Here is a 25,262-nt window from a genome sequence, read left to right as displayed (position 1 = left end):
GCCACTCGGAACGCCTGAAGGGGCCCCAATTTTCAGAAAGTGCTATGGACCGACTCTCTGAAAGATCAGTCTCCTTCAAGTTGGCCACCCAGAGCCACTAGCAATCCTGCAAAACCTTATCCATGAGGTCCCAGGTCACTTTGGAAAACAAGATTTAGGTGCTTTTATAATGTTACCCTCAGTCTGGAACTTTGCAATTCAGAATATAGGTCAGTTTCCAAAACCCAAAGGAGTCTCTCTCCTCACTCCCAACGATCCTGGATTAAGCCCTTAACATAAAGGGCCCCTTTAAGCTAGACTCTGTGTTCTTTAATAAAGAAGTTGCAACACTCCTGCCTATTTTGCCTCCAGTGATTCTTTTGGTACCTTTCAAAATCCCTCATCCACCCCTGCAAGCCCCCCAGCAATCCTCTCAACATTTGCTCTTCTTTAGAAAGACCTTTATTCAACTTTATAGCAAACGAAACACTAGTTTAAATCAAGTGTACCTGGTACACTGTTACAGCAATGAAGTGGCAACAATTTTAGACGCGACCTACCCTCTCCTTTCCTCCTTCCTCCGGGCTGATCCACTGATTTAACACTGCCACAGGTGGGTTAGTGGGCATTCTATGCTCAAACATGATTTGGACGATAAAAACAAGATGAAATGTTACAGAAGTGAAAAATAAAAAAAAAGATTCTCTTAATGTTATCGGTCTAGGAGAATTAAGATTTCACGTTAAACACTGAAGAATCAGCCATTAAAACAGTTATGCACAGTTAAGTCTGTTTACCTGAAGGATGCCTTAAAGTGGTCCATATGATACAACTCAGTTAAGAATCCTACATGAATTACTGTCCAGCTGGGTTTAAAAAAAAAAAATTCCAAACAACCCATTTTGGACAAACCTGGGAACTTCGGCACATGGATAAATACTAGAAAAATCAGGTCTTGAGACAAAAATGTTCTGCGCATGCCTGCTCCCCAGAATTCTGGATGACATTGCATCTCCCGGCCAAAAATCACCCACCACAAAAAAAGCCATGGACAAGACATTTTGATCCAAAGAGATTCTTCATCCCCTTTTATCTTATAAATTCTCACTAACACCCCTATAAGTAACCTAGAACACTGTGTATATTTCACTTGAATTCAAGAGGTAAACACTGATGGATTCAATTTCACCCACTCTGTTTTAGGGGAGCGGAATGGAGTGAGGGAGATGTGTCAAAATCCTCGTTTGCATCCCCTAGCAGCTGCTCCCATCTGATCAAATACGTTACCAAGAGGGAGTATTCCCTCCCCGCCCCATACCTCTCCATGGTATTTTATCTAGGGTGAGGCAGGGGGAATTCCATCTCAATGTTGAATGCTGCATGATAGTGCTCAGGACTCCAGGGAGCCTGTAGAGATGGAAATGCTCCCTTCCTCACACGCTTTGAAAGAACGACGTTAATTAAGGTTTCACAAGTATAAAAATCAAATCACTCACTCAAAGACTCTGAATTCAGGACTAAAGAGGCAATTCTGATGGAGATGCGATTCGCTTGGAGATGCTAGTTTAAGTTTTGGAAAGGGACAGTACTCGTTGCAGAAATATCACGGGTTGGGTTCCTTCCCCTATATTTCCTGCTACTCTTTTTTTTGTCGGTTTTAATTATAATACAATTTACAACTGTAGTAAGAATACTACGGCCAAAGCCCCCACGAAGCCCTCAAGCTTCAGAAAGTCCATCGATCGTGTAACTGGCTTTCGCTGCTAAAGCTGTTACTTGCTGAGGCCTCCGGGTTCTGTGTTTGCCGAGTGGAATCCTCGCCGTTTAAGCTCTTCCTGCAGACTGGACACGTGTCATGCTGACATGGAAACAGGAATATATAGTGAAAGCCCATCCCCAGCACCTTGGTAACCAGTTGGTAACGTCTGTTAGTCTATAAGGTGCCACAGGATTCTTTGCTGCTTTTACAGTTAGCAACGGTTGCTTATATAGCAACTTTTCACCCCACAAGTGTTTTATGTGCACTATTTGGAGGAATTCCCTTCACCTACCATCAAAATAGAGCCACCTCTGGGTTAGTGCATGACAGCTGATTTAGCAGTGCCAGGCAACTTTATATAGAGGCTTGGCAGGATTTGATTTTAAATGGATAACTGTTGATAAATGTCGATTTCAATTGACACATGTAAGTTGAAAAAACAAACAAACCACCCAATAGATAAGTCAGCATGCCTGCAGGGATCCGTTGTCACTGGCCTTGCTGGGAACCCCCTGCAGCACTGCTGTCACAAGAACGAATTAGCGGGTCTGTCACAGCAGAGCTGCAGCGGTCTCCCCAAGCTGCCTCAGGACTGGCAGGATAGAGCAGATCAGACACGCCAGGACTGCAAGCAGGACAACGAGCGCCCAGCTGCAGGTGGGAGGTGACCCCACTGCTGAATGGCTCCTGTGGCAGTGCAGGGAGCCCTCTGAAGCCGTGCCGTCAAGGATCCACCCCCCCACCCCACCCCCCACCAGCCAGGAGCGCTGTGGGTCTCTACTCTGCCCTGCCAGGACTGCAGCTTTCCCTGCACCCTGGGCCTCAGGAATCCAATGTTACAGCCCCACTCACTCACTCACCAGCCAGCAGCACAGGAGCCGATTCAGGGCAGGATCTGTTCAGCAGCAGGCCTCCCCCAGAACTGGGGGTTCGTCTTCCTCCTTACGGTCCTGGGTGGGGATCTCTGCTCTGCCAGGCCAGGAGGACTGCAGCCTCCCCCACACCTTGTGCCCTGGTCTCTCAAGCCCCTGGGCAGCCCAGGACCTTCCCCACCCCACTCTGTCCATGCTGCCCAAACCCTAACCCTATTCCCAAAACTATCAAAATAACAACAGCTAAAAACAGAAAAAAATACTAAGAATAAAATATTTTTATATATAATTGTCAAATTAGAAAAAAATCAAATTCTGCCAATCCTAGTTATACAGTAGTTTAGAAAAGGGGGAAAAGACCTCAGCATCCAGTTGAAACGGCAGGAGGTGAGGTGGGGGGGAATTTACACCATTGACTGTTGAGAAGTGCTTTTTGGAGAGCTGTGGATGAAAAGTGCTAAGTAAGAGCCAGGGATTCTAACTATTGGAATGTGGTGACCCACAGCAGAATGTGGAGAGAGCACATGGGTTAACGCTCCTACTCTTGTGAATAGCGCTGCTGAGTCTAAGTGAAAAGCAGCGATTAGGGCCTTATCTGAAAGACACTGCAAAGAGCCCCGAACAATATGCTGGGGCAAGTTTTTAACACTGACTCAGATGAAAGACCATCCCCTTCAAACCAACACCATTTCATTCTGCCCTGGCAGTCTCCCAGCCGAGGGCTAACCCAATACACCCCTGCTTAGCTCAGAGCTTTTGAGATCACAGTCCAGGATGGCAGGACTGCCAGTTGTTTGGCCAATGTAATGTAACTATTAACCAACAGCTACCATCATCTTTGTTTGCTATTTTTAAAATGGATTACAAGGGACTGATGAATGGATCCAAAATTAATTGGTGACACATTATTTGGCACAGCATGAGAATGACATGTTAGAAAAGTAGCTGTATGTTTCTAAAGAGAAGGGTTTTTTAATAGAAGTTACTTGGTACTTCTTAAAAGCAGATTATACGTAACTATTTTGCAATCAGGTGTTTTAACAACTTGGCTACATAGGAAAGAAGACAGGAAAGATTTCATGGGAAAACACGGCAGCAACGAACCACCATTTGCTACCAGTGCAGTATTTGAAGCTCTCTTCGACTGATTCCATTTCAGATCCCTGTTCTGCCACAGCCTCCCTGTGCGACTTCAGGCAAATGCCCCAGGGTGTCGTCAGTCTGAATATTAAAGACTGTGAGGAGCTCCAATATTACCGTAAGGGGGTCCCCAGTCACTAAAACAGACACATCGACGACACAAAGAAGGGATGAAGTCCCAAACCAATTTAAATCCAAATGGTGGGAATACTTACCTTCAAGTGCTCCACGGAGTGCAATAAAGGCTTCTGAGCTTGCAGTTTGGGGATTAATATGAGAACTGAACAGTGGGTAAGGAACTGGTTAAAGGGGAGACTACAACGAATCATACTGAAAGGTGAACTGTCAAGCTGGAGGGAGGCTCCTAGCGGCGTTCCTCAGCGATTGGTCTGGGGACCAATCTTACTTGACATTTTTATTGCTGACCATGGCACAAAAATAAAATGTGCGGATGACACAGAGTTGAGAGGTCTAGGCAAGATGCAGGAGGGCCGGAATATTCTACAAGATGATCTGGATGACCTTGTAAACTGGAGCAATAGAAGTGGGATCAAATTTAATAGTGCAAAGTGCAAAGCTTGCATTTAGGGACTAACAAGAAAAAGTTTTGCTATAAGCTGAGGACTTATCAGTTGGAGGCAACAGAGGAGGGGAAAGACGTGAGTGTATTGCTTGCTCACAGGATGACTAGGAGCCAGCAATGCGATGCGGCTGTGAAATGGGCTAATGCAGCCCTGGGAAGTATCAGGCGAGGTATTTCCAGTAGAGACAGGGAAGTGTTAGTACCATTAAACAAGGCCACAAGGAGACCTCATCTGGAATAGCGTGTGCAGTTCTGGTCTCCCATGTTTAAGAAAGATGAATTAAAACTGAAGCAGGTGAAGAGAAGGGAGACTAGGATGATCCAAGGAATGGAAAACCTGCCTTATGAGAGGAGACTCCGAGAGCTTGGCTTGTTCAGTCTAACCAAAAGAAGGCTGAGTGGAGATACCATTGCTCTCTATAAATACATCAGAGGGATAAATACCAAGGAGGGAGAGCAGTTATTTAAGTTAAGCGCCAATTTTGACACAAGAACAAATGGATATAAACTGGCCATCAACAAGTTTAGGCTTGAACTTAGATGAAGGTTTCTAACCATCAGAGGAATGAAGTTCTGGAACAGCCTTCCAAGGGGAGCAGAGGGTGGTGGGGAAACCTACCTGGCTTCAAGACTGATCTTGAGAAGTTTATGGAGGGGATGGTATGAGGAGACTGCATACAATGGCATGTAGCCAATCTACGACTGCTATCAACAGCCATCTTCAGTAACTGGTGATAGGACACTAGATGGGGAGGGCTCTGTGTTACTACAGAAAATTCTTTCCCAGGTGTCTGGCTGGTGGGTCTTGCCCACATGCTCAGGTTCTAACTGATCACCAGATTTGGGGTAGGAAGGAAATTCCTCCCAGGTCAGATTGGCAGAGACCTTGGGTTTTTTTTGCCTTCCTCTGCAGTGTGGAGCATGGGTCACTTGCAGGTTTAAATTAGTGTAAATGGTGGGTTCTCTAACTTAAAAGTCTTTAAATTGTGATTTGTGGGCTTCAGTGACTCAGCCTGAGGTTAGGAGTCTATTACAGGAATGGGTGGGTCAGGTTTTGTGGCCTGCGATGTGCAGGAGGTCAAACTAGATGATCATGATGGCCTCTTCGGAGCTTAAAATCTATGAGCTAAGTTCTCTCCATTTGGCAGGTGGGAAACGGAGGCAGAAAGGTGCAGGTCTAAAGCTCTGCTCACAGAGGAACAAATGGCCTAAGCCATGCTTCCTTCTACAGTATCTTCTTAGGGCTGGATCAGAGGTGGTGGAGACAGAGAGATTCTGTGCATTAGGCAGGCACTGTGCTGATTTGCAAGCTTCCCTCACTCTCTGCCTGTGCACCCTCAGGCCTGCCAGGAGGGGTGCAGGAAGGTCAATCGACATGATTCATTCATTCCATGATATCGGGAAGATAAGAAGTGGGGGGGGAAGTTTTCGAGTCAACACTTCCCACTAGGACAGAGACCCCAGCTTGTTTCACACGTAACGACCAACTGTCAGATGGCACAAGTAGGCTATGGCTAACTCCAGCAGGATCTGACCGGGTGACTTAAGAGATAAAAAGCATCATAAATCCATTAGCAATTTCTCCAAGTCTCCACTTTACTCCAGCCTGAAACCAGACACGTTTCAAAGGCTGGATGATTAATATTATGGCGTCATGAAACGAAAGAGCTTTGGATTTCAGTGGCAGATAGTGCGGTCAATGTACCACATGCACCAATAGCTCAGGACTGAGGTACGAGACAGCAAGGAGCAGTCAGTATTAGCACAGGATCTCTCTCACACGCACTTACCAGTTCTAACCATGGCACGATGCAGTTGCTGTGGAAGAAATGATTGCACGGTAACTGTCGAACCTGCTCTGCTACTGTATAGTCTTCTTTACACACAGGACACTCCAAACCTGTATCTGCAGGACAGATTCATACAGGGGATGAATTAGCATGCTGGACACAGCAGAGACCTGTTTGCATGGCCTTAATCCACACTGGGCCCAATTACAACAGCCAAACCCTTACCAAAATGGGGCATCAAATGCCACATTCATTTACTGATCTCAGCTGATTTCTCCCAGAGGGATGCAGACAGGAGGACTCAGCTGGAGAACAGTGATCAGTTGTTGAAGAGGTGCAAGGCTGAGTTTGTAGATGAGAGGAAATGGAGTATGGATTGGTTTTTTGTTTAGGTCTCCCGTGCCTGGCACAATAAGGAGATTTTATCCATATGCCCTACTCATTGCTGAAGGGCGACCGACAATAATTGAGAACAGGTACCGGACACCCCGCACTGATAAACAGAGAATAAATTGGGGGGGCGGAGGGGAGGCGAAGCAATTCAGCACAGGAGAGGGGAGAGGAAAGGTCCTATAGATGGGGAGGAGGAGTTTAGAACCAGGGAAGGAGGGTCTCATCTGGATAGTGGTTTCTAGTTCTGTCAGTGGGATTACTCACAGGAGTGAAGTTACACAGTGTTTGCAGGATCGAGCCCCAGGGCAGTACGTTTCTCATTTTTAAAATGCCTTTGCCATTATTTTTTTATTGACTTTTTATGGCCTTGGCAAGTCCATTTTCAAATTTTATTTTTATTATAACTTTTTTTTTTGTTTAATAGTTACTGTTTCCTGATGGCTGGAAGCCAATACATACATGGGAAGGGAGAACATTCAGCTACTTTAATGGCTTACAATCCGCTTTATATTTGATGTTGGGGCCACAATGGACTTTTTTCACATAGTTAATGCTCTGCAAAGTGCTATTAAAGACCTTCCAATATAGGGCCTTGGGGACTACACAGCCTATAGTGCTAACATTTAGCTAAATGCTAACATTTACCAGGCTGGCACAAAAGATGACCAGTAATGAAAATCAAACTGAAGGCATTTTACTTGTCTAATAAAACTCACTCGCGTAGGACAGTGCCAACAATGCCAACACAAGCACTAGGGGGTCACCCAATGAAATCAAAAACAAACATAAGTACTTCTTCACCCAACGCACAGTCAATCTGTGGAACTCATTGCCAGGGGAAGTTGTGAAGGCCGAAACTATAACACAGTTCAAAAAAGAATGAGGTAAGTTCATGGAGGGTAGGTCCATCAATGGCTATTAGCCAAGATGGTCAGGGATGCAACTCCATGCTCTGAGTGTCCCTAGTCTCTGCCAAAAGCTGAGAGTGGATGATGGGGACAGATCACTCACAATTACCTGTTCTGTTCATTCTATGTGAAGCACTTGGCATTGAGCACTGTTAGAAGACAGGATATGGGCTAGATGGACCATTGATCTGACCCAGTTATGGCTGTTCTTATGTTAATTTTGCAATGCTGCTATGGAATTAGAATTAGTGATTCTTCCTCTCCAGGAAAAGAGCATGTTGGCTACATGGCAATCCCAATTTTGACACTGAGAGCTGCTCTCCCGTCACCACTAGTGCTGCACTGACACTGCAACTCCAGCACCAAACACACATTTCCTAGCTTGTGTCTTTTGCCAGCAGAGACACGGAACCTGCCACATTAATTCCCAACTCAGTAGCCTGGTAGCACAACAGATGCTCAGCTAGCTCACAGACACAGGGCAGACTCTGCTCTTGCTTTGCATGAGATATTATAATATGGAGATACATGCTCCTCTTCAGTCTCCATAAATGAGACAAACTCGTGCATATAAAAAGATCCAGACAAGAAATCTGTTTCCATGGTATCTGGTTTTTTTTTGGTAAATGCGTCTTCAAACAATTTTAGTTTCAGGGAACACATTAGCTTATGGGGGAAAAGAATCCAGACTGCGACGTTGTGAGTCACACACGCCTGCAAACACACTAAACAAAAGAAAAAAAAAAGAAAGAAAAAAACCCACAAAAACACACCATACGTTGCTGAACCAACTGTGAAACCGTGAGAGCTCACGAAACACACACAACTGTTTGCAGTCAGTTATGTCAAAGGAACCTGTGATCCTTACACCCACATTTTAAAGAGGATTTAGGAGCAGTTCGGTAGGATTCTGTTCAGAGTTGTATTTACCAGCTAAGAAAGGAGAAGTGACGTGCTACCCCCCCTTGGATCTGATAAACAGAAGGCGATAACATCAAACATAAATAGAAGAAGGTAAGTTAAAAGGAGAGCAGCAACAGCTCAAATAAGCAAAAGGCGTGTTTCTGATGACTGGATAAATGCAACATACCACATGTACCATGCATGCCGCTGTCAGCCCAAAGCCTTGACTTTACCAACCAATGCCTGCTACTCATTCAATTCAGACCATTTTAGCTTTTGGGAGGGCAATCAAGATAAGGGATCAAAGCAGGTCCACCTCCACAGTCAGAGTAGCCTGAGTTGTCAGCAGAACCTCCAGAACTAAAAATCACAACCCTCCATTGCTTGAGCTGAGTGACTCATCTAGATGGTGGACCAGATGTTAGAGGGTGCACACAACACACTAATGAATGGGAGGTAGCAGGCAGTGGTGGAGGCAAAGAGTCTAATCATTAACATTGGGAAGCTTAAGTCAGAAAAGCCTTAGGAACCTATGGATGAGCACTAGTGTGTATCTATCAATGCATCCAAATGGTAGAAGACACACAGCAGGACGTCAAGCATTATCAGACATGAGAAGAAAGACCAGATATTGGATTTAACCCACCGACTTGTTCCTGAGTTACTGTCACTGTTGGAAGAGAGGTGATCTTCTCTTTGTCAGCTGGGGGCGGTCCTGTGTTTTCCAACTGTCCTAAAAGCTGCAAGGGGATGACAAACACACCATGTTTTAAAACACAACACAGCCTTGTATTGTGGAACACCTCTCATTCAAACTGTGCCTCCACACTACTCCATCACATTAACCAGACCAGGGAGGGAGCTGCACCATAAAACGTAAGCTAGTCACTCGCTACAGGATAGGGAGATTTTCAGACGGCATCTGACATTAAATGGATGCAGGTAGGCTGCATCTGGCAGAAACTGCAGAGAAGGCTCTCTGACCACAGCAGGGAGCCAGTGCAGTATGAGCAGGGTGGGGAGGAGAAGAAAAAAACAAGAGACAGGCTGGAGGAAGTGGAGGAGGATACTGGACTGAAAGGAAGTTGACAGAGGTGTCTCAGGACTGAAGGGTTGGAAAAAGGCATTGTGTTGCCCGGTGGGTGTAAGAAGATACACAGCAGCGTTCTGCACACGCTGGGACTTGGGCAGGACATGAAGAGAGGAGATTACAAGTGGTCTCACTGTAGCCCAGTAATGACACCACAATAAAATGACAGAGGTGATATCAACATGAGCGGCACCTGTCACTCGCCCGCTCCAGACACTGGATGGAGGCAGAGCCAAGAGGGGCTGTACGTCCACACAGAAGCTAGACTGCTGCTTGTGGAATAGAGGGGGAGGCGATGTCAGCAAACAGCTCCTGATTACCATAATGAGACCTGTGGGATGTGGGCTCCTGGACATGTGGGATGTGGGCTCCTTTGAGGAAGCTGTGATGAAGGAAAGCAAGATGCGTTTGTGAGGCAGTTTGTAAAGCCGTGGCTAACGGCAAATGACAACAGATGGCCTGCACGCCATGTTCACAGCAAGATTAACTACCACAAAATGTTCTAGTTGTTCATCATCTTCAAGACAGAGGAGTCATCGCCCTCCAGAGATTAGGCTCCATTCCCAAGCCAGCCCCTTCTGTTCTCATATTATCCCAAAAAAAGCTTGTGGGGTGGTGATGGGAAAGGAATTGACCCTATTCTCCTCCAGCCAAGACACACAGATCCTAGTGGGCAGAAGGCAATTGGTAACTCATAGCTTCAGAAGGCTCTGTAGCTCTCTAGACATAAAAGCTGCATCCGTCTGAACAGGGATCCATGTAGAGAACTGAAATCTTCAATGCAATGCCGGGACTGTCTTTTTGTTGTGCATTTGTACAGAACCTAGCACAACCAATACCTGGGAGCTACGGTCAGACAAATAAAATGATAAGAAGTTAGCTTTGCTATCGTTAAGGTTTGCAGGACTGTTGCAAGGAACTTGCAACCTTCCTAGCAGATAGCAGCACAGCTAGAATTTGCTCTCACAAAAGGCAAGGAGATGAAATAAAACACACTTCAATGTCGGCTTTCATATGAAGCCCTCAAAGCACCTCTGCATTAGCAGTCCAGCAATTAAGCCTCAACGCTGCCCCATTCCCACAAGGAGATAGATATTCATGTTTTATATAGGGGAAGAGAAAGAAGAGATTCACCCAAAGTCTCACAGCCAGTCAGCAGCAGAGCTGGGAACCCAGGTATCCTGACCCGTCTCCCCATCCTCTTTGCTAAGAACCAGCCCATCTTTACAAGCAGAGATGAAGCAAAAATGATCAAAACCAATTCCTCCTCCTCTACCCTCGTCCCTGTGAGTGTTCTAGATGATAATTAAAAATAGCTTAAAGCACTAGCAGCCTCATTGCTACCATAATCAGGATCCCCTTGTGCCAAGACGTTTGTGGTGATAACTCAGATGAGTCAGAATGAAACACTGAGAGCTGCATCAAATTGCTACATGCAACACTAACGAGGTGTGTTCTCGCACCAGGTACTGAGGAGCCTGAGGTGGGGCTGATGGTTGTGGAACTGTGGATCAGCTGCTCTCAAAATCATTAGCCTCAAAAATGATTTGAGGGCTGAAATTAATGCCTTACAGTGAGAGACTAAAAGAGACTGTTTAGTTTATCAAAGAAGATCCGGAGGAGACTTCCTGGAGTTTAAATACCTTCATGGGTACAGATACTAAAGGGCTCTAACAGGGAAAGGCGTAACAAGAACCAAAGCCAGACAAATTCAAATTAGAAATAAGGCCTAATATTTTTTTAAGTGTGAGTAATTAACCATTGGAACAAACCACCAAGGGAAGTGGTGGATTCTTGATGTCTTCAGATCACAACTGGATGCCTTTCTGGAAGAGATGCTTTACTCAAACCAGTTACTGGGCTCCATACAGCAGTAACTGGGTGAAATGTTATAGCCTATGCTAAACTGAAGGTCAACAAGATGATCTAATCATAGAACCATATATCTGTAGGGCTGGAAGGAACATCAAGAAGTCATCGAGTTCAACTTCCTCTGATGAGGCAGGACCATGTAAACCTAGACCATCCCTGACAGGTGTTTGTCCAAGCTGTTCTTAAAAACCTCCAACAAAAGGGATTACGCAACCTCCCTTGGCAGCCTGTTCCAGAGCCTAACTCCTCTTAGGGTTAGAAAGTTTTCCCTAATATCTACCTAAATCTCCTTTGCTGCAGATTAAGCCCATTTATGCTTCTTCTATCTTCAGGGAACATGGAGAACAATTGGTCACAGTCCTCTTTATAAACAGCCTGTAACATATCTGAAGACTTAACAGGTACCCCCACACTCTTCTTTTCTCAAGACTAAACATGCCCCCCCCCTTTTTTTTTTTTAAACACACACACACACACACACACACACAGACACACACACCCCTTTCCTTAGAGGTCAGGTTTTCTAAACTTTTATCATTTTTGTCACTCCCCTCCAGACCCTCTCCAATTTGTCCACATCTTTCCTGAAGCGTGGCACACAGAACTGGACACAGGTCTCCAGCTGAGCCCTCACCAGTGCCAAATAGAGCAGAACAATTACCTCCTGTGTTTTAGATACACTATTTCTGTTAATACACCCCATAATGATATTAGCCTTTTTTTGCCACTGCATTACCCCACTGACTCATATTTAATGAGTGATCCACTAGAACCCCCAAGTCTTTTCAGCAGTACAACCACCTAGCCAGTTATCCCCAGTTTTTTAGTTATGCATTTGATTTTTCCTTCTTAAGTGAAGCACTTTGCACTTGTCTTTATTGATTTTCATCTTGTCGAACTCAGACCAGTTCTCCAATTTATCAGTGACATCCTGCACTGCGATCCAGTCCTCAGAAGTGGTTGTAACTCCTCCCAGTGTGGTGCCATCTGCAAATTTTATAATTTGTCATCTGCTCCACTGGTCCCCGCTGGCCTTAAAATCTATGAAAAAGGGATTATCTCTAGAAGGAGGTGAGACAGACAGGAGAGGGAAGTGAAAGATAGAAAAATCTTATTGGCACAAATCAGAAAGCTTGGGCAGCATAACTGGGTCTCACTCCACATTAGCACACATGCAAATCTTACCTGGGTCACAATAGCATCAAGGCCGCTCTGTCCCCACGCATAGTCGCCTGGATTTGAGTGCAGCATTCCACTCCTGCAGATAGGGGCAAATAGTTAAGGGAGCAATTCTGTCAACCTCAATACAGTTCAGAAATTTTCTTGCACCGAAATTCAAACAAACACCAGCAGTATTTATATAGCACATCATCCTGTGGGATCCCAGAGATGAAGTCGTTCAGCTGGGTACAGCTCTGACGGTACAAGAGCGGGAGTGCCATTTATCGCATAGACACAACAGATTTGCAGCACGACGCTTTTTTACTGCAACGATCTGATCCAAGGTGGTGGTGCTAAAAGCTGCTCGCTACTCACCAGGAAAAAGGGTGCTGAGAGCCTGGGATTGCGGAGTTTGCAAAAAACCCTGCGAAGATCTGCTGTATTATTCTGTTAAGAAGAAAAGGTAAAAAAAAAAAAAAAAACCAAAAGAAAAAAACCAAATTGAGCAAACAGGCTAGGAAAAAAACCTAGGCAAGCAACAACATTTTAGTGAGAGAAGGACAATGAACTACTAGCTCCTCCCAAAATCAACTATGGGTCCCTCCTCCAGAAAGCCACACTTTTGGGGAGTGTTTGTTGTACATCTTTCCTCCAAGGGTGAGTCAAGACTGCCCAATAGGCGGTAGGAAGGAAGTGTGTTAAAGCAATGCAAACTCCTCCGAGATGGTGCCAAGGGTTGAGAAGGGAAGGCAAAGTGTAGAGATTTCCAGGGCACTGACTCTTTCCCTACCCCGATAGCTCTCATTGCTGTGGGGATGGAAATTAAAGGAGAAGGAAGTGGAGAGTGAAAAATATTCAACTCCGAGTCAATAGTTTTCACTGACTTTGGGGGAGAATATGGGTTTTTAAATGACATGCCCTGGATCCAAGGAGTTATGGGATTTGCAGGTGTGGCAAGTGAATGAACACTCAGTTAAAAATCTGGACCCGTGTAAAGGATTTTAGGCACTGTAATAACTAACTGATTTAGGAGCCTAAATCTCATTTTCAAAGGGGATTTAGACTCTTAGGAGCAAAAATCCCATCAACTGTCAACAGGATTTGGTTCCTACGTGTAAATCCCTTTTGAATATGAGATTTAGGCTCCAAAATCAGTTTGGCACTGCAACACTGAGCCCAGCGACGCAGAAACACCTTTAAAAATCTGGGCCCTAGTCTCTAGGGATACTCAACAGATCAAAGCCAGTCTTCCTGCACCTGCCGCAGGACCAAGACCCCTTATTGTATTGCTAGCTCTCAGCATTTACTGGGCCAAGCACACTCCCATCCAGGGGGTTAGAAGCCAAAGAGATTATTCCAATCCATTCTCTCCTCCATAGCACCAGTCCTGCCTGCCTCCCCAAACAAGAGCTCTCGTACCTCCTGCAGTATGCCCCATGACTGCAGGGGCAGCCCCTTCCCTTAACGCCCCGTGACCCCTTAATAGTTCCTGGCTTGAGGCTGTGCTCAGGAATGAGCGGCAGGCAGAGCGGGTTAGGATGGAAATAAGAAGGGGGATTCCCCACGGATGAATGCAGTGCCAATATGGGTCTTCGGCTAGGAAAGCACTCTGACCCAATACTCCTGCCCTCCTCCAAATCTAAGGACCCGCCCCATGCCCAAGGCCTTAAGAATTAAGATGACAGCGGGGCCAACTCCACAATCTAATGGGAGGGCATCACACTGCCGTGCAGGGGTTCAGAGATCACAACTCGTATCTGTCCTTGTTCCCAGACTGGTAGCACTACTGGGGCACCCCAGAAGCAGTGGGCTCAATGCCTATCTTTAGCAACCCCAGTTCTGGAGTGGCCCCAACAGGCTTTACAAAGGACCCAGTCATCCACAAGGGGTAGGGGGGTGAGTCTGCTGAGGCGTAAGAGTCTGGGAAGCCTGGCAGCTCAAGCAGGAGGGAGGCCCGAGATAAGCTGCAATAAAGTACACTGAAAGTCTTGTCACTTACCCTTCGATAGCAGGAGACCTGTCTGGACGTGAGCTGCCCCGGGATCTGTACCTCCGCGTCATGGGCAGCCGCGGGGGCCTGCTTGGTCCCCAGAGATCCGCATGTGCTTGATGGCCCCTTTCGTTGTCTCGACTGTCTTGATCCAGCGAGCTGCTGCTCAGAAACGGTCTGAAGTCTGGGAATAACATCGTGTGGTCCAAGTGGTCCCAAAGCTGTCGAGAAGCCAAAACACGCACAACACACACGCACAAGCTGTTAGGGCAGGAAAGGAAGACCTGCTTTAAATACAGTTCAAGAGGGATTGGATGGGTCAAGAGATCAGTAGCGGACATGGGATCTCTCTCCTCTTGATCATTGGCTTGACTCTAACATAGGTCGACAGAGACTGAAAGCTGTTGCCACTTGATGGTGGCAAACATTCACTAGCCTACGGAATGAGCAGGGAGGGGAGGATACCACACCTAGAGTAACAGACAGACACCCCCACCACACGCCTTGTTACTAGCCTCAGCAGAGGCCAGGGCTGACTAGGCCACAGAAACCCCCCAAGGCAGAACGGAGGCTCAGGATGAGAGCAGCATAAGGACTCCAGCACTGCCGTTATCTCTTCTAGACAGAGGACTACAATCTCCAAGGCTGCAAATCTGGCCTCTTTCTCCAGTGTGATGGATTTTAAGATTACTTCTAGACCAAAAGGTGAGGCTTCTTCTGTTCCAATGGAGACAGGACCCAGAGGGGAAAATATCGGCTATTGTGGGCTGCAGGCTACAGATTACCTCTGGATTCGTGCCTTTGAAGCTGCAATTGCTGGGACAGAAAAATCCTCAGCTTACTGCAAAATAGGGCAGCAGGGTTATGCCAGGCCTGGAGAACCGGACAGAAGGAGGCAGCAAGGCTGCTATAACCGCCAAGTCGGTTAATTAAAAGCTGCCTTTCGGGAAAACTTTGTAAAACGTCAAGCAGAGCAGAGTGCGGGGGGAGGAAACAAAGTCATCCTGAGAAAAGCAATTTAGCAAATTTAGATTGTTTGCCAGACATTTTCTGGGAACCATGGCAACCAGCTTAATTTAGCCCAAACTAATCAGGTGCATCACCCCCAATTAGACTAATTTGTTGATTCTTTCCTGGCAGATTTATGCACAGCTATCAAAGCAGACAATATGTTTGTTTTAGTAACTTACATAGCATTCATCATACTTGGCCAGAATGGAGCTAAATGCAGTTCTCAAAGCCCTGGGCTAGTGAGTGTTAGCGCAGTCTAGCAGATAAGAGCACTGGACTGCGACTCTGGAGACAGGGGCTCTAATCCTGGCTCTGCCACTGGCTCAGTGCGTGACCTTGAGCAAGTCACTTTAACGTCTGTGCCTCAGTTTCCCCATCTGTACTTACCTTGTTTTTAAAGTGCTTTAACAGCTATGGGAGAAAATAGGTAATAACATTATAGGTGCCTCTGGCAAAGAGGGAGTGAGGAAAGGAAGGAACAGCTGAAAAAGGCTAGGGGAGAACTAATCCAGGCCTTGCATCTAACCTTCAAATCAGCTGCAGAGGGGCAGCGGTGGATACACACTGGGAGATAACACCAGGCCATGAAAGTCTCAAGTTCAGCCAGTTCCAGATAGAACCTCAGTGCATCAAAGAGACGTAATGAACACGATCGCCTTGGACGGACTCACAGAGAGATGGTCGCTTGTGTGTTCTTCCCAATCAGCTGACAAAGGTCCAGGGAGAAAGTAGCTGCACTTTTTCCTTTGTGACCTTGCAGAAGAATATTTATTAGCTTTTCTGCCAATGGTAGGGGAGAGCTGCAACGCTTCCGCTCCTTTCGCTGCACGAGGTTTACTGATTGAACGGGTAAAACTAAAGCATTTCGTTTTAACACCGATGAAAAAAGAAGGCTTGATGGGATGTGGGGGAGGAGAGGTTTCTGATGGGTAGAGTAGAGGATGAAAAGCTAAGCCTCCATAACATCTGTTGCTCATTGTGTGACATTGGGAAAGTCACACCGCCTCCCCATGCCTCTATTTCTCCATCTGTAAAATGGGGATTAAGCCTCCCTCACGGAGGGTGATGTGAATCAGCATGTGACTAATTAGTATTAGATCTGAAATCCTCCAACGCCAGGTTCCATAGAAACAGAAGAGCACGTTTTGCTCTTAGCTAGAACAACAGGCTTGGAAACAGGTTGCCGAGTTCAGACCACAGACAACAGCTGTGGTGATAATGGCCAATCGTCTAGGTCAGGCAGTGCGACGTATTTTGTAGAACTCACTGATATGTTTAAGCCCAGCTTTCTGGCCGACAACAAACAGTAGCCTGTTCATTCTGCAACAGATTAGCTGGCTCATTAAGCGAAACTGGGCTCAGCTCTCCAGATCCGGTCCAGGAGCTCCCTGTTGGGCCCACTGAGAGGGCGGGGCAGCACCTGAAGGGCTACAAAAGGTCACTGAGAAGTCAGAATAGGGGAATCAGGCAGGGGAGGAGAGCTGCTGGGGAGATGGAGGTACCTGGGAGAAAGCTGAGACAGGGGAGCAGCACACGGAGTTTTCTGGATGGTATTCCCAAGCCAGAGCGCCAAGGGCAGGGGGAGCAGCAGAGGGAGCTACCTGCTGGCTCTGTGCCAGAGCCAAGGGCCAGAGAGGGCTGAAGGCAGGGGGAGCAGGGAGCAGGAGAGTGGCTTACCCGCTGGAGAGCTGGACCCTGAGGAAGGGAGAGCGGGCTGGGGGAGTTCCTGCTGGGAAAAGCAGAGTTGTACCCCAAAAGGATGGGCAGGGTTTCTGTCCCGACAGAGGGAAAGAAGAGAACAGCTGTGATGGAAGATGCTGAAGTATAATAAGAACAAGGACTATATGCACTGAGGTGAGACAGACTATCATTTTGGGACATTTGTAACAGACTATTTGCAGAAGCATTTTGTAATAAATACCACCCCTCTTGGGGGCCAGTTTAATTAAGAGCCTGAAGTGGAGTCCTCTGAGTTACCCAAGAGGGAAACTGAGGCAAGGGGCCACTTGCAGAGGTGCCTAGGAGGGGACCCACTTGTTTATCCCATCATCAGTGCATGCTCCATTCGCTCACACAACTGCTGCTTTTGCTGTCGAAACCCACCTGTTCCTTTACTAAACTGAACAGCTGTCGGTTCTGTGACAACCCCTCCGGTAAGCCAAGACGCTCGGCTCAGGTGTGCTATTTGCATAGGACACGAGCTCTCGGAGTAGTCGAAGAAATTATGCAGAGCAATTAGCTCGATTTCCTTCCCTTTTCACCCGCTTGCAGGAAAGAAGTGGGGCATATATAGATAGTCACGAAGCAAGGGAATCTCCCCGTTCTCCTCTCCTGGACCTCTGACGGATTCGTTCAGAACTGAAAGCGCTAACTTGCAGTCTTAGGCTGCAAAACCAGTTTTGTTTTATTGCATTTTTAGAAAGCCTCTTTGTGATTAAACAAACCTGCGATTCAAAATAGCTCAGTCAGTAGCAACTGATGCTCTGTTACTATGAGGGCACAGAAGGTTTTATAAGATTTTTATGAAAGATTTCAGAATGCGCAAGCAAGCAGTGTCAGACAACAAAGCTACCTGCGTGAAGCAGGAGCAGTTGGCATTTACACTGGATACACCAGTGTCAGGTGATCTAGACACATCACTATAAAATGACATTAGAAACAGCTGCATTTTGAGATGTACCAAAAGAATCAGACGCTACAGAATACAGAGTACAACGGAAATAGAATAATCTCAACATATTTACTATCCACATTTTACTGACACCTCATCAGAAATGGGGTATGAGTGGAAAACTGCAGCTTTACTTTGTGCATCTAAGTAGCTCAGTTTACAAGATCTTTATGCCTACTAGTTCAACCCAGCATCAGAGGCTGAGGGGAAGGAGAAGAAACAAAAATAAAATCAAGATTATGATCTGCTTTGTGATTCACCAAACACACGTCCCAGAATCAGAACTGAGCTGGAACTTTTGTTGAACAGAATACAGCCACGCTCGCCTGCAACCCCGCCAAGAGCAAAACCTCATTATTAACACTAATCTTAACACGTACATCGCGTCTTTCATCCCGAACATCCCAAAGCTCTTTGTGAACGGTCACACAAAATACAAGCAAAGATCACTTTGCTCACTGTCACTGCTGGAGTAGACCAGGCATTTTAATAGCACACAGCGATGGATCATTGAGATGAATGCTATATCCAGCTGAAATGCAGAGGGGAATTGAGGCCATGTGTACACTAGCGATCTTACAGTGGCACCACAGAGCCGTTGTCAGATCACTCATGAAGGTGCTCTATGCCAGTGGGCGAGAGCTCTCCCGCCGACAGAAGTGAACCAACTCCGACGAGCGGCAGTAGCTGTGTCGATGGGAGCGCGTCTCCCGCCAACAGAGCGCTGTCCATACCGGTGTCTCTGTAACTTACATCACAGAGGGGTGTTCTTTCACACCCTCGAGTGACATAAGTTACACTGACAAACGTGGTAGTGTAGACATAGCCTCCGATAGGCAGATTGTAATTGATTGTAAGATGATTAATCGCATGGAACAGTTTCCATATTAGGAGAAATTAAAAGGCCTGGGACTGTCCAGCTTAGAAAAGAGATGACTGGGGGGGCTGGGGGGGGCGGGGAGGATAGGATAGAGATCTATAAAATCATGACTACTGTGGAGAAAGTGAATAGGGAAGTGTTATTTACCCCTTCGCATAACACAAGATCCCGGGTCACCCCATAAATTAACAGGCATCAGGTTTCAAATAAACAAAAGGAAGTGTTTCTTCACCCAACGCACATTCAACCTGTGGAACTCGTTGCCAAGGGATGTTGAAGGCCAAACTATAACACGGTTCAAAAAAGAATTAGGTAAGTTGATGGAGGATAGATCCATCAATGGCTATTAGCCAAGATGGCCAGGGATGCAACCCCATGCTTTGGGTATCCCTAAACATCTTACTGCCAGATGCTGGGACTGGATAACAGGAGACGGATCACTTGCTAATTGCCCTGGTCTGTTAATTCCCTGCATTCTGTTCATTCCCACCTGCCACTGGCCACTCTCAGAAGACAGGACACTGGACTAGATGGACCCAGTATGGCCGTTCTTATGTTTTTACCTTCTTCTGTCTCCCAATACTCCTGCCAGCGAGAGATGATTGGACAAGGCCCCTTTCGGGTCCCATCACCACTGTTCGTTGCTACATGTGGGGGAAAGAAGGGAATTGTGGTAGATGCACCCTAGATCATGCCTCTTTCACTCCCTCTGCATCTGCTGCCCCTGTCTCCTTGCACGATTATCTGCTTTGAGCCTTTGTCCTGTGTATGTGCTTGGAACTGTTCTGTTCGCATGTGCCAAGCCATCAACTTCAAAGCCCTCCTCAAAACCCACCATGTTCACAAAGCCTCCTACAGACAGCTCCTTCAAGAATACAGGTGAAATCCTACCCCAGCCATAGTCAATGGCAAAACTGTCGTGTACTGGGACCAAAATTTCACCCAAGGTCATGCTGTACCTTCTTGTTGCATGTGTCTGAGATGAGAGCAGAGATTCCATCTGTTCTGTAAAGGAGTGTGCCTCTACTCAACAAACAAACAAACAAAAAGCTCTCATCTAGCATGGCTTAGGACAACACGCTCAGGGTTTGAGACTGCTATCTGCTGGAAAGCAAATAAGGCAGTCACAGATCAACCTCCTCCGCCTATCAGTGTGTTCCTAGACATGCATTCCCGGAATGTAAATTTCCATTCAAAAAAATTGCTAAAATCCAAAATAGATTTTTTGCTCAGCTAAGGGTACAAAAATAAAAACCTTTAAAAAAAAAGTCAGCGTTAAAAGCAAACTCACCTCTGCAAACTGTGTGGATGGACTGTCGTCTATTCCACTGCCACTACCATCTAGAAAACTGAGGAGAAAAACAGACTAGTCAGAGCTGGTTGTTGCTTTCAAAAATAAGCTCCCCCTTCTGGGGGTTAAATATAGACAGAAGCCAGTGTGAGCCAGACCCTCTATAAGGAACAAGACAAGGCTCCCATGCGGGCAAAAAAGGCTGATCAAATGTTACTTTGTGGAAGAAATTAATCTATATATAAAACACAGTGTCAGCCCAGAGGGGAAATGCAGGTAAAGCTGATGCGCCTGCTGAAAGAATAAAGTGACTCTACAGCGCACCGATTTAGGTTTCCCTTGTATGGAAAAAATATGCAAGATGTTTTAGAGAGGCTCCAATTTGGAGGAAGCCAGTTCACAAGAGAGTCACTGAACAGCAGTATAAATACATTTCCCTCCGGTTGCTAGATTAGCATTTGTGCTTCACTGTAGCTGTTTATCTGCCGTTCAGAGCAGCTCACTGGTTTATCTTGGACATTTGGCACTTTGTCCCCTCCCATAAAACTCCCTCACCCCACCTACTAAACTGAAACTGAAAGCGTCCTGTGCTTAGCTCTGCAATACAAACCATGTCATTTTGCAGAGTTTGTTCAGGGAACGGTGAAAAGGCTACTCAGTTCCAAGGCAAACATTCCTAACCACAGAGCCAAGCAAAAATATTGGACTTCATAGAATTACATTTTCATGTTCATTTGTTAATTGCTAGGAATATCTGTGTTCAAAAGGGACAGTGACTCACATTCTTCCAGTGAAACATGTTACATGGCCTTCCTGCTTTGGGAGCCCTGAGATATCAGACTTTAGTTACCACTCTCACTCCAAATAGCACAACTTTCTCAGCAGCGGCTCAGGACTGAATATAGTAAGTGCCAGACGAGCACATTTTTCAGTCCCTAGTTGTTTGCAGGCAGCGTGTTCGACTGGATAAAGAACTGGACTGTGAATCAAGAGAGCTGGCTTCTATTTCTGGCTTTGCTACCAAATTGCTGTGACCCCTTGGGCACAGTCCCTCAATATCCTCTTTCATAAGATGCAGAGATCAATGGATGAAAACTGCAAATTGTCATTTAAATCCTGACAACTAGCACATTAGAAGGAGCAGAGTGTCAGGATACATAGTCTGCTTTATGCAATCAGAGGAAAGGCGGAGTTTTGTTCAAACACGATTAATCAGCCATGTTTAATCAACTAACACACAAAATAAAGTTCTACCCGTCTCCGAAGAGCTCACCAATACAAAACATCTTTGAAATAGGTACCATATAATGAGTTACACCATCATTACTATTAAGTGGAATATTAAATCAAGCCGTATTATATGGCATTAGACCAAGATTTTGCACCACCTAAAACTTGGTCAGGATTTGTGTTGCAAATCAACGCTCCATTTTGCCTACATTTTTGCCAGAAGAGTGCTAAATTAGTACCTAGTGATGCTATTCCCCACCATCAAATTAGTTTCCATTAATAAAATAGCAGCAGCTCTATAGTGAGCTGTATGTTCAAATATTAATCAGTCCCAACAATGCCATTAAATATTATCCCCGTTTTAAAGTTTGAGAACTTGAAGTAGAGGCACGAGGAGACTTTCTTGAGACCACAAAGGGAGTCGGTGTCAGAGCAACGCACTCGAGTTCTAATCCAGATCCCCAGTTCCAGACTTAGACAGTTACTCTTAATTATAGCAGCCCATAAGAAAGAAGCAGTAGTGTGGGAAAAGTTATAGCATCAATATGGCTTCTGCTGAGCTTTGTTAATAGAGAGGAGGGATGGTCTAGTGCAGAGTTGGGCAAACTACAGCCCATGGGCCACATCTAGCCCGCAGGACCATCCTGCCTGGCCCTTGAGCGCCCATCGGGAAGGCTAGCTCCTGGCCCCTCCCGTGCTGTGCCTCCTCCCGCACAGCCTCAGCCCACCATGTCGCCAGAGCTCAGGGCAGCGGGGTTGCGAGCTCCTGCCGGGCAGTGCAGCGGCATGGCTGGCTCCGGCTGCTCTGAATGGCATGGTAAGGGAGCAGGGAGTGGGGGGATTGGATAACAGGCAAGGGGTCCCAGGGGCAGTCAGGGGACAGAGAGCAGGGGGCAGTTGGATGGGGTGAGGGGGTGGTCAGGGGATGGGGGGGAGCGGTTGGATAGGCGTGGGAGTCCCAGGGCGCCTGTCAGGGGGCAGGGGTGTGGATAGGGGTTGGGGCCATCAGGGGACAGGGAGCACGGGGGGTTAGATAGGGAGTGGGGTCCTGGGAGAGGGTGGTCAGGGGACCATCAGGGGGGTTGGATGGGTCAGAGGTTCTGAGGGAGTCAGTCAAGGGGCGGGAAGTGGGAGGGAGTGGGGGCCAGGCTGTTTGGGGAGGCACAGCCTTCCCTACCCAGCCCTCCATACAGTTTTGCAACCCGAATGTGGCCCTTGGGCCAAAAAGTTTGCCCACTCCTGGTCTAGCGGTTAGGGAGCTAGCTGAGAGACCAGGGTTCAATCCCCTCTTCCGACATAGACTCCCTATTTGTGGCCTGGACAAGTCACTTAGGTCTAACCCCTGCCCAAACCCCCGGCGTAGACACTACTAGGTAGATGGAAGAATTCTTCCATTGACCTACATACTTCCTGTCGGAGAGATGGACTAACTACACTGATGGAAAAACCCTGTCCATTGATGCAGGGTGCATCTACACAACAGTGACACAGGAGCACAGCTGCAGCACCGTAGCTGTGATGCGCAGCGCTAGTGTAGACTGTCTCAGTTCCCTGTCTGTAGTGTGGGAATGACAGCACTGCCCCACTTCAGAGGGGGTTCGGAGGATAAATAACTTTGAAGAGTAAGAGGTGCTCAGACACTACAGTAATTAAAGTACCTTAGATAGAGAGAAAAGTTACTTTTAACCTTCATACCTGCAACCACAAAGGTTTAAATCTCCTCTCGGTGAACTTGCCTAATTGGCATTAACAATTATATCCCCAAATCCGTAACAACACTCATCTACCACAGAGGTTCTCAACCTGTTGTCTGTGGAGTCCTGGGAGTCTGAGACCATGCTTAAGATTTCCAAAAGGGTCTGCACCTCCATTCAAATTTTTGTAGGGGTTCGCAAATGAAAAAATAGTTCAGAATCACTGATCTACCGGACACAAGCAGAGACTAACCTCACAACTTCCACTTCTTTATTAAGGGGCTTCCCTGAAGTTCTCCTCGTCAATATCACTCCAGTGTCACAATAACTGTTTTTGTTTGTTTTACTCTGGGGAGATGAGTGTTCTATAATTGTCACTGCTATCAGTTGACAAATAGGTCCTGTTTTAATTTTGCATCCATTTCCCCTTATTTTATATACAGCATTTAAATGCCTTGCAATACACAACTTACACATTGATTACAAACATATATCAGCAATTGACCTCACACATTCACAAGTATGTACAATACCTGGAATCATCTGTCACTTCTTCAATAAAGCCAGATTCACATCTGGGGCAAATGTACTCCTGCGAAGAGAGAAAAGGGAAGTCTTTAGTCACATTATGCTCAGTTAGCAGATGCAGGCAGGAAATACAGTGCCCAAGGTGAAGCTCAGAGACACCGCATGTGTGACTCTAATATGGATTCCGAACTTTTGTTTCCCCTGCAATAAAAATACAGACTTTGCACCTCCGTGACATCTTTTATCAGAAGATCTCAAAGCACTTTAAAAAGGGTGGGTATTATTCCCCTTTTATAACTGAGGGTCTGAGAGGTGCCTTTCCCAAGGTCACACAAAGTCAGTGGCAAATTGGAAAAAATCAAACCCTCTGCTTCCTGACTCCCAACCCCTTGCTCTAACCAGTAGACTGTGCTACCTCCTTTCACTTTAGGCTTGACATTCTTGAAGTCCTTTACAAGCTATGCTTTATATTTGTGAAAGCAACTCCCAGGTGAGATCAGGGGGAATAAAACCCAATAGTTAAAGAGATTCAACATCCATATCACTTCACACTGTATGCTATTCGAACAGGAAGAATTGGAAGGAGCTAGACTGATTGTCCCTATTTGTTTAGGTCCTTTGGTTATGTCACTCATGTGATCCATTTTATTCATCCATCGAGTGAATAGAATATTTAAGTCACAAAGCTGCTATGATTGGGTGTAAAATACTTAAAGACAGTCTCAGATTAATCGACATTAGGGAAGGTGCAAAGTAGTTTATTACAATCTATCAGTTGGAGATGTACATTGGGATAGTTTAACTGGAAAGCAGATTTTCTGCTTCTTACAGAGCAATTCCACAGATCAGCATTGGTATCTCCGTGGCGTCTGGCTGCTCTGTCACAACCCGCCTGAACACGGTCTTTATCTATCAGCAGCAAACCAGCCTGGATAACTCCATTTAAGAAGAGTGCCATTTAAAACGCTACCGAGAAGAGCTGAGAACTTCGATAACAGGCCTCGGAGGAGGACTGCTTCAACTGCCAATTGACAGCGATGGTGACAGAAAAAAAGCCACTTCAATTAAAGAGGTGCCAGAAAGCAGCTATTTCAAACGCAGCTCTGCCGCGGCACTGGCCCTCCTGTAGCGAGCACTGCAGGAATTTACAGGCTAGTCACTCTAATTATCAAAGTCAGAGCATAAACAGCTTTGTCATCTCTTTTTAAAGCCACTTTCATAGAAGGAGATAAGAGAAATGAGCTGGATTCACTCAGTCCGCCAACCAGATACCAGCTCTGCCTGGTATTCTGTTTTCTCGCCGACTACGCTGTCCCTTTACAAGCCTGAATTATTCAGGCTGGACATTTTTTAAATGCACGTCCTCATGTCTGTCTCCTGTTGCATATTGCCCTGTCCCCTTACTTGAATGGCCACACAAAGCTATAACCCTTTAAACTCCCAAAATATTAACCACAGGACTCATGCATCCACCTTTCCTATCACGAGCTCAACCATGACATCATCCTTCTCCGTGC

The 25,262-nt window shown here is 46.2% G+C and overlaps 1 protein-coding gene across 5 annotated transcripts in view; it reads right to left on the bottom strand.

Annotated features, from left to right (window-relative positions):
• Positions 1 to 423: 423 nt before the first annotated feature.
• The window catches only part of RNF115 (ring finger protein 115), a 39,928-nt gene continuing 15,089 nt past the window's right edge, over positions 424 to 25,262 (bottom strand). The window contains exons 1-10 of one of the 5 annotated variants that reach the window (XM_030542361.1): positions 24,575 to 24,718; positions 23,751 to 23,809; positions 20,294 to 20,351; positions 19,566 to 19,646; positions 14,450 to 14,661; positions 12,826 to 12,897; positions 12,475 to 12,547; positions 8,974 to 9,067; positions 6,124 to 6,239; positions 424 to 1,837 (exon numbers count right to left, since the gene is read on the bottom strand). In XM_030542361.1, coding sequence (XP_030398221.1) covers positions 1,706 to 1,837; positions 6,124 to 6,239; positions 8,974 to 9,067; positions 12,475 to 12,547; positions 12,826 to 12,897; positions 14,450 to 14,661; positions 19,566 to 19,646; positions 20,294 to 20,351; positions 23,751 to 23,809; positions 24,575 to 24,703 — 1,026 coding nt within the window. In that variant the 5' untranslated portion in view covers positions 24,704 to 24,718 and the 3' untranslated portion in view covers positions 424 to 1,705. Of the gene's footprint in view, positions 1,838 to 6,123; positions 6,240 to 8,973; positions 9,068 to 12,139; positions 12,331 to 12,474; positions 12,548 to 12,825; positions 12,898 to 14,449; positions 14,662 to 19,565; positions 19,647 to 20,293; positions 20,352 to 23,750; positions 23,810 to 24,574; positions 24,719 to 25,262 lie in introns of those variants that run through there. The other 4 variants (XM_030542362.1, XM_030542363.1, XM_030542364.1 and 1 more) reach the window with 4 other exon arrangements.

The sequence above is a fragment of the Gopherus evgoodei genome, chromosome 24, assembly GCF_007399415.2.
Source record: "Gopherus evgoodei ecotype Sinaloan lineage chromosome 24, rGopEvg1_v1.p, whole genome shotgun sequence".
Lineage (NCBI taxonomy): Eukaryota > Metazoa > Chordata > Testudines > Testudinidae > Gopherus > Gopherus evgoodei.
This window is presented reverse-complemented; position numbering and strand designations above follow the sequence as displayed.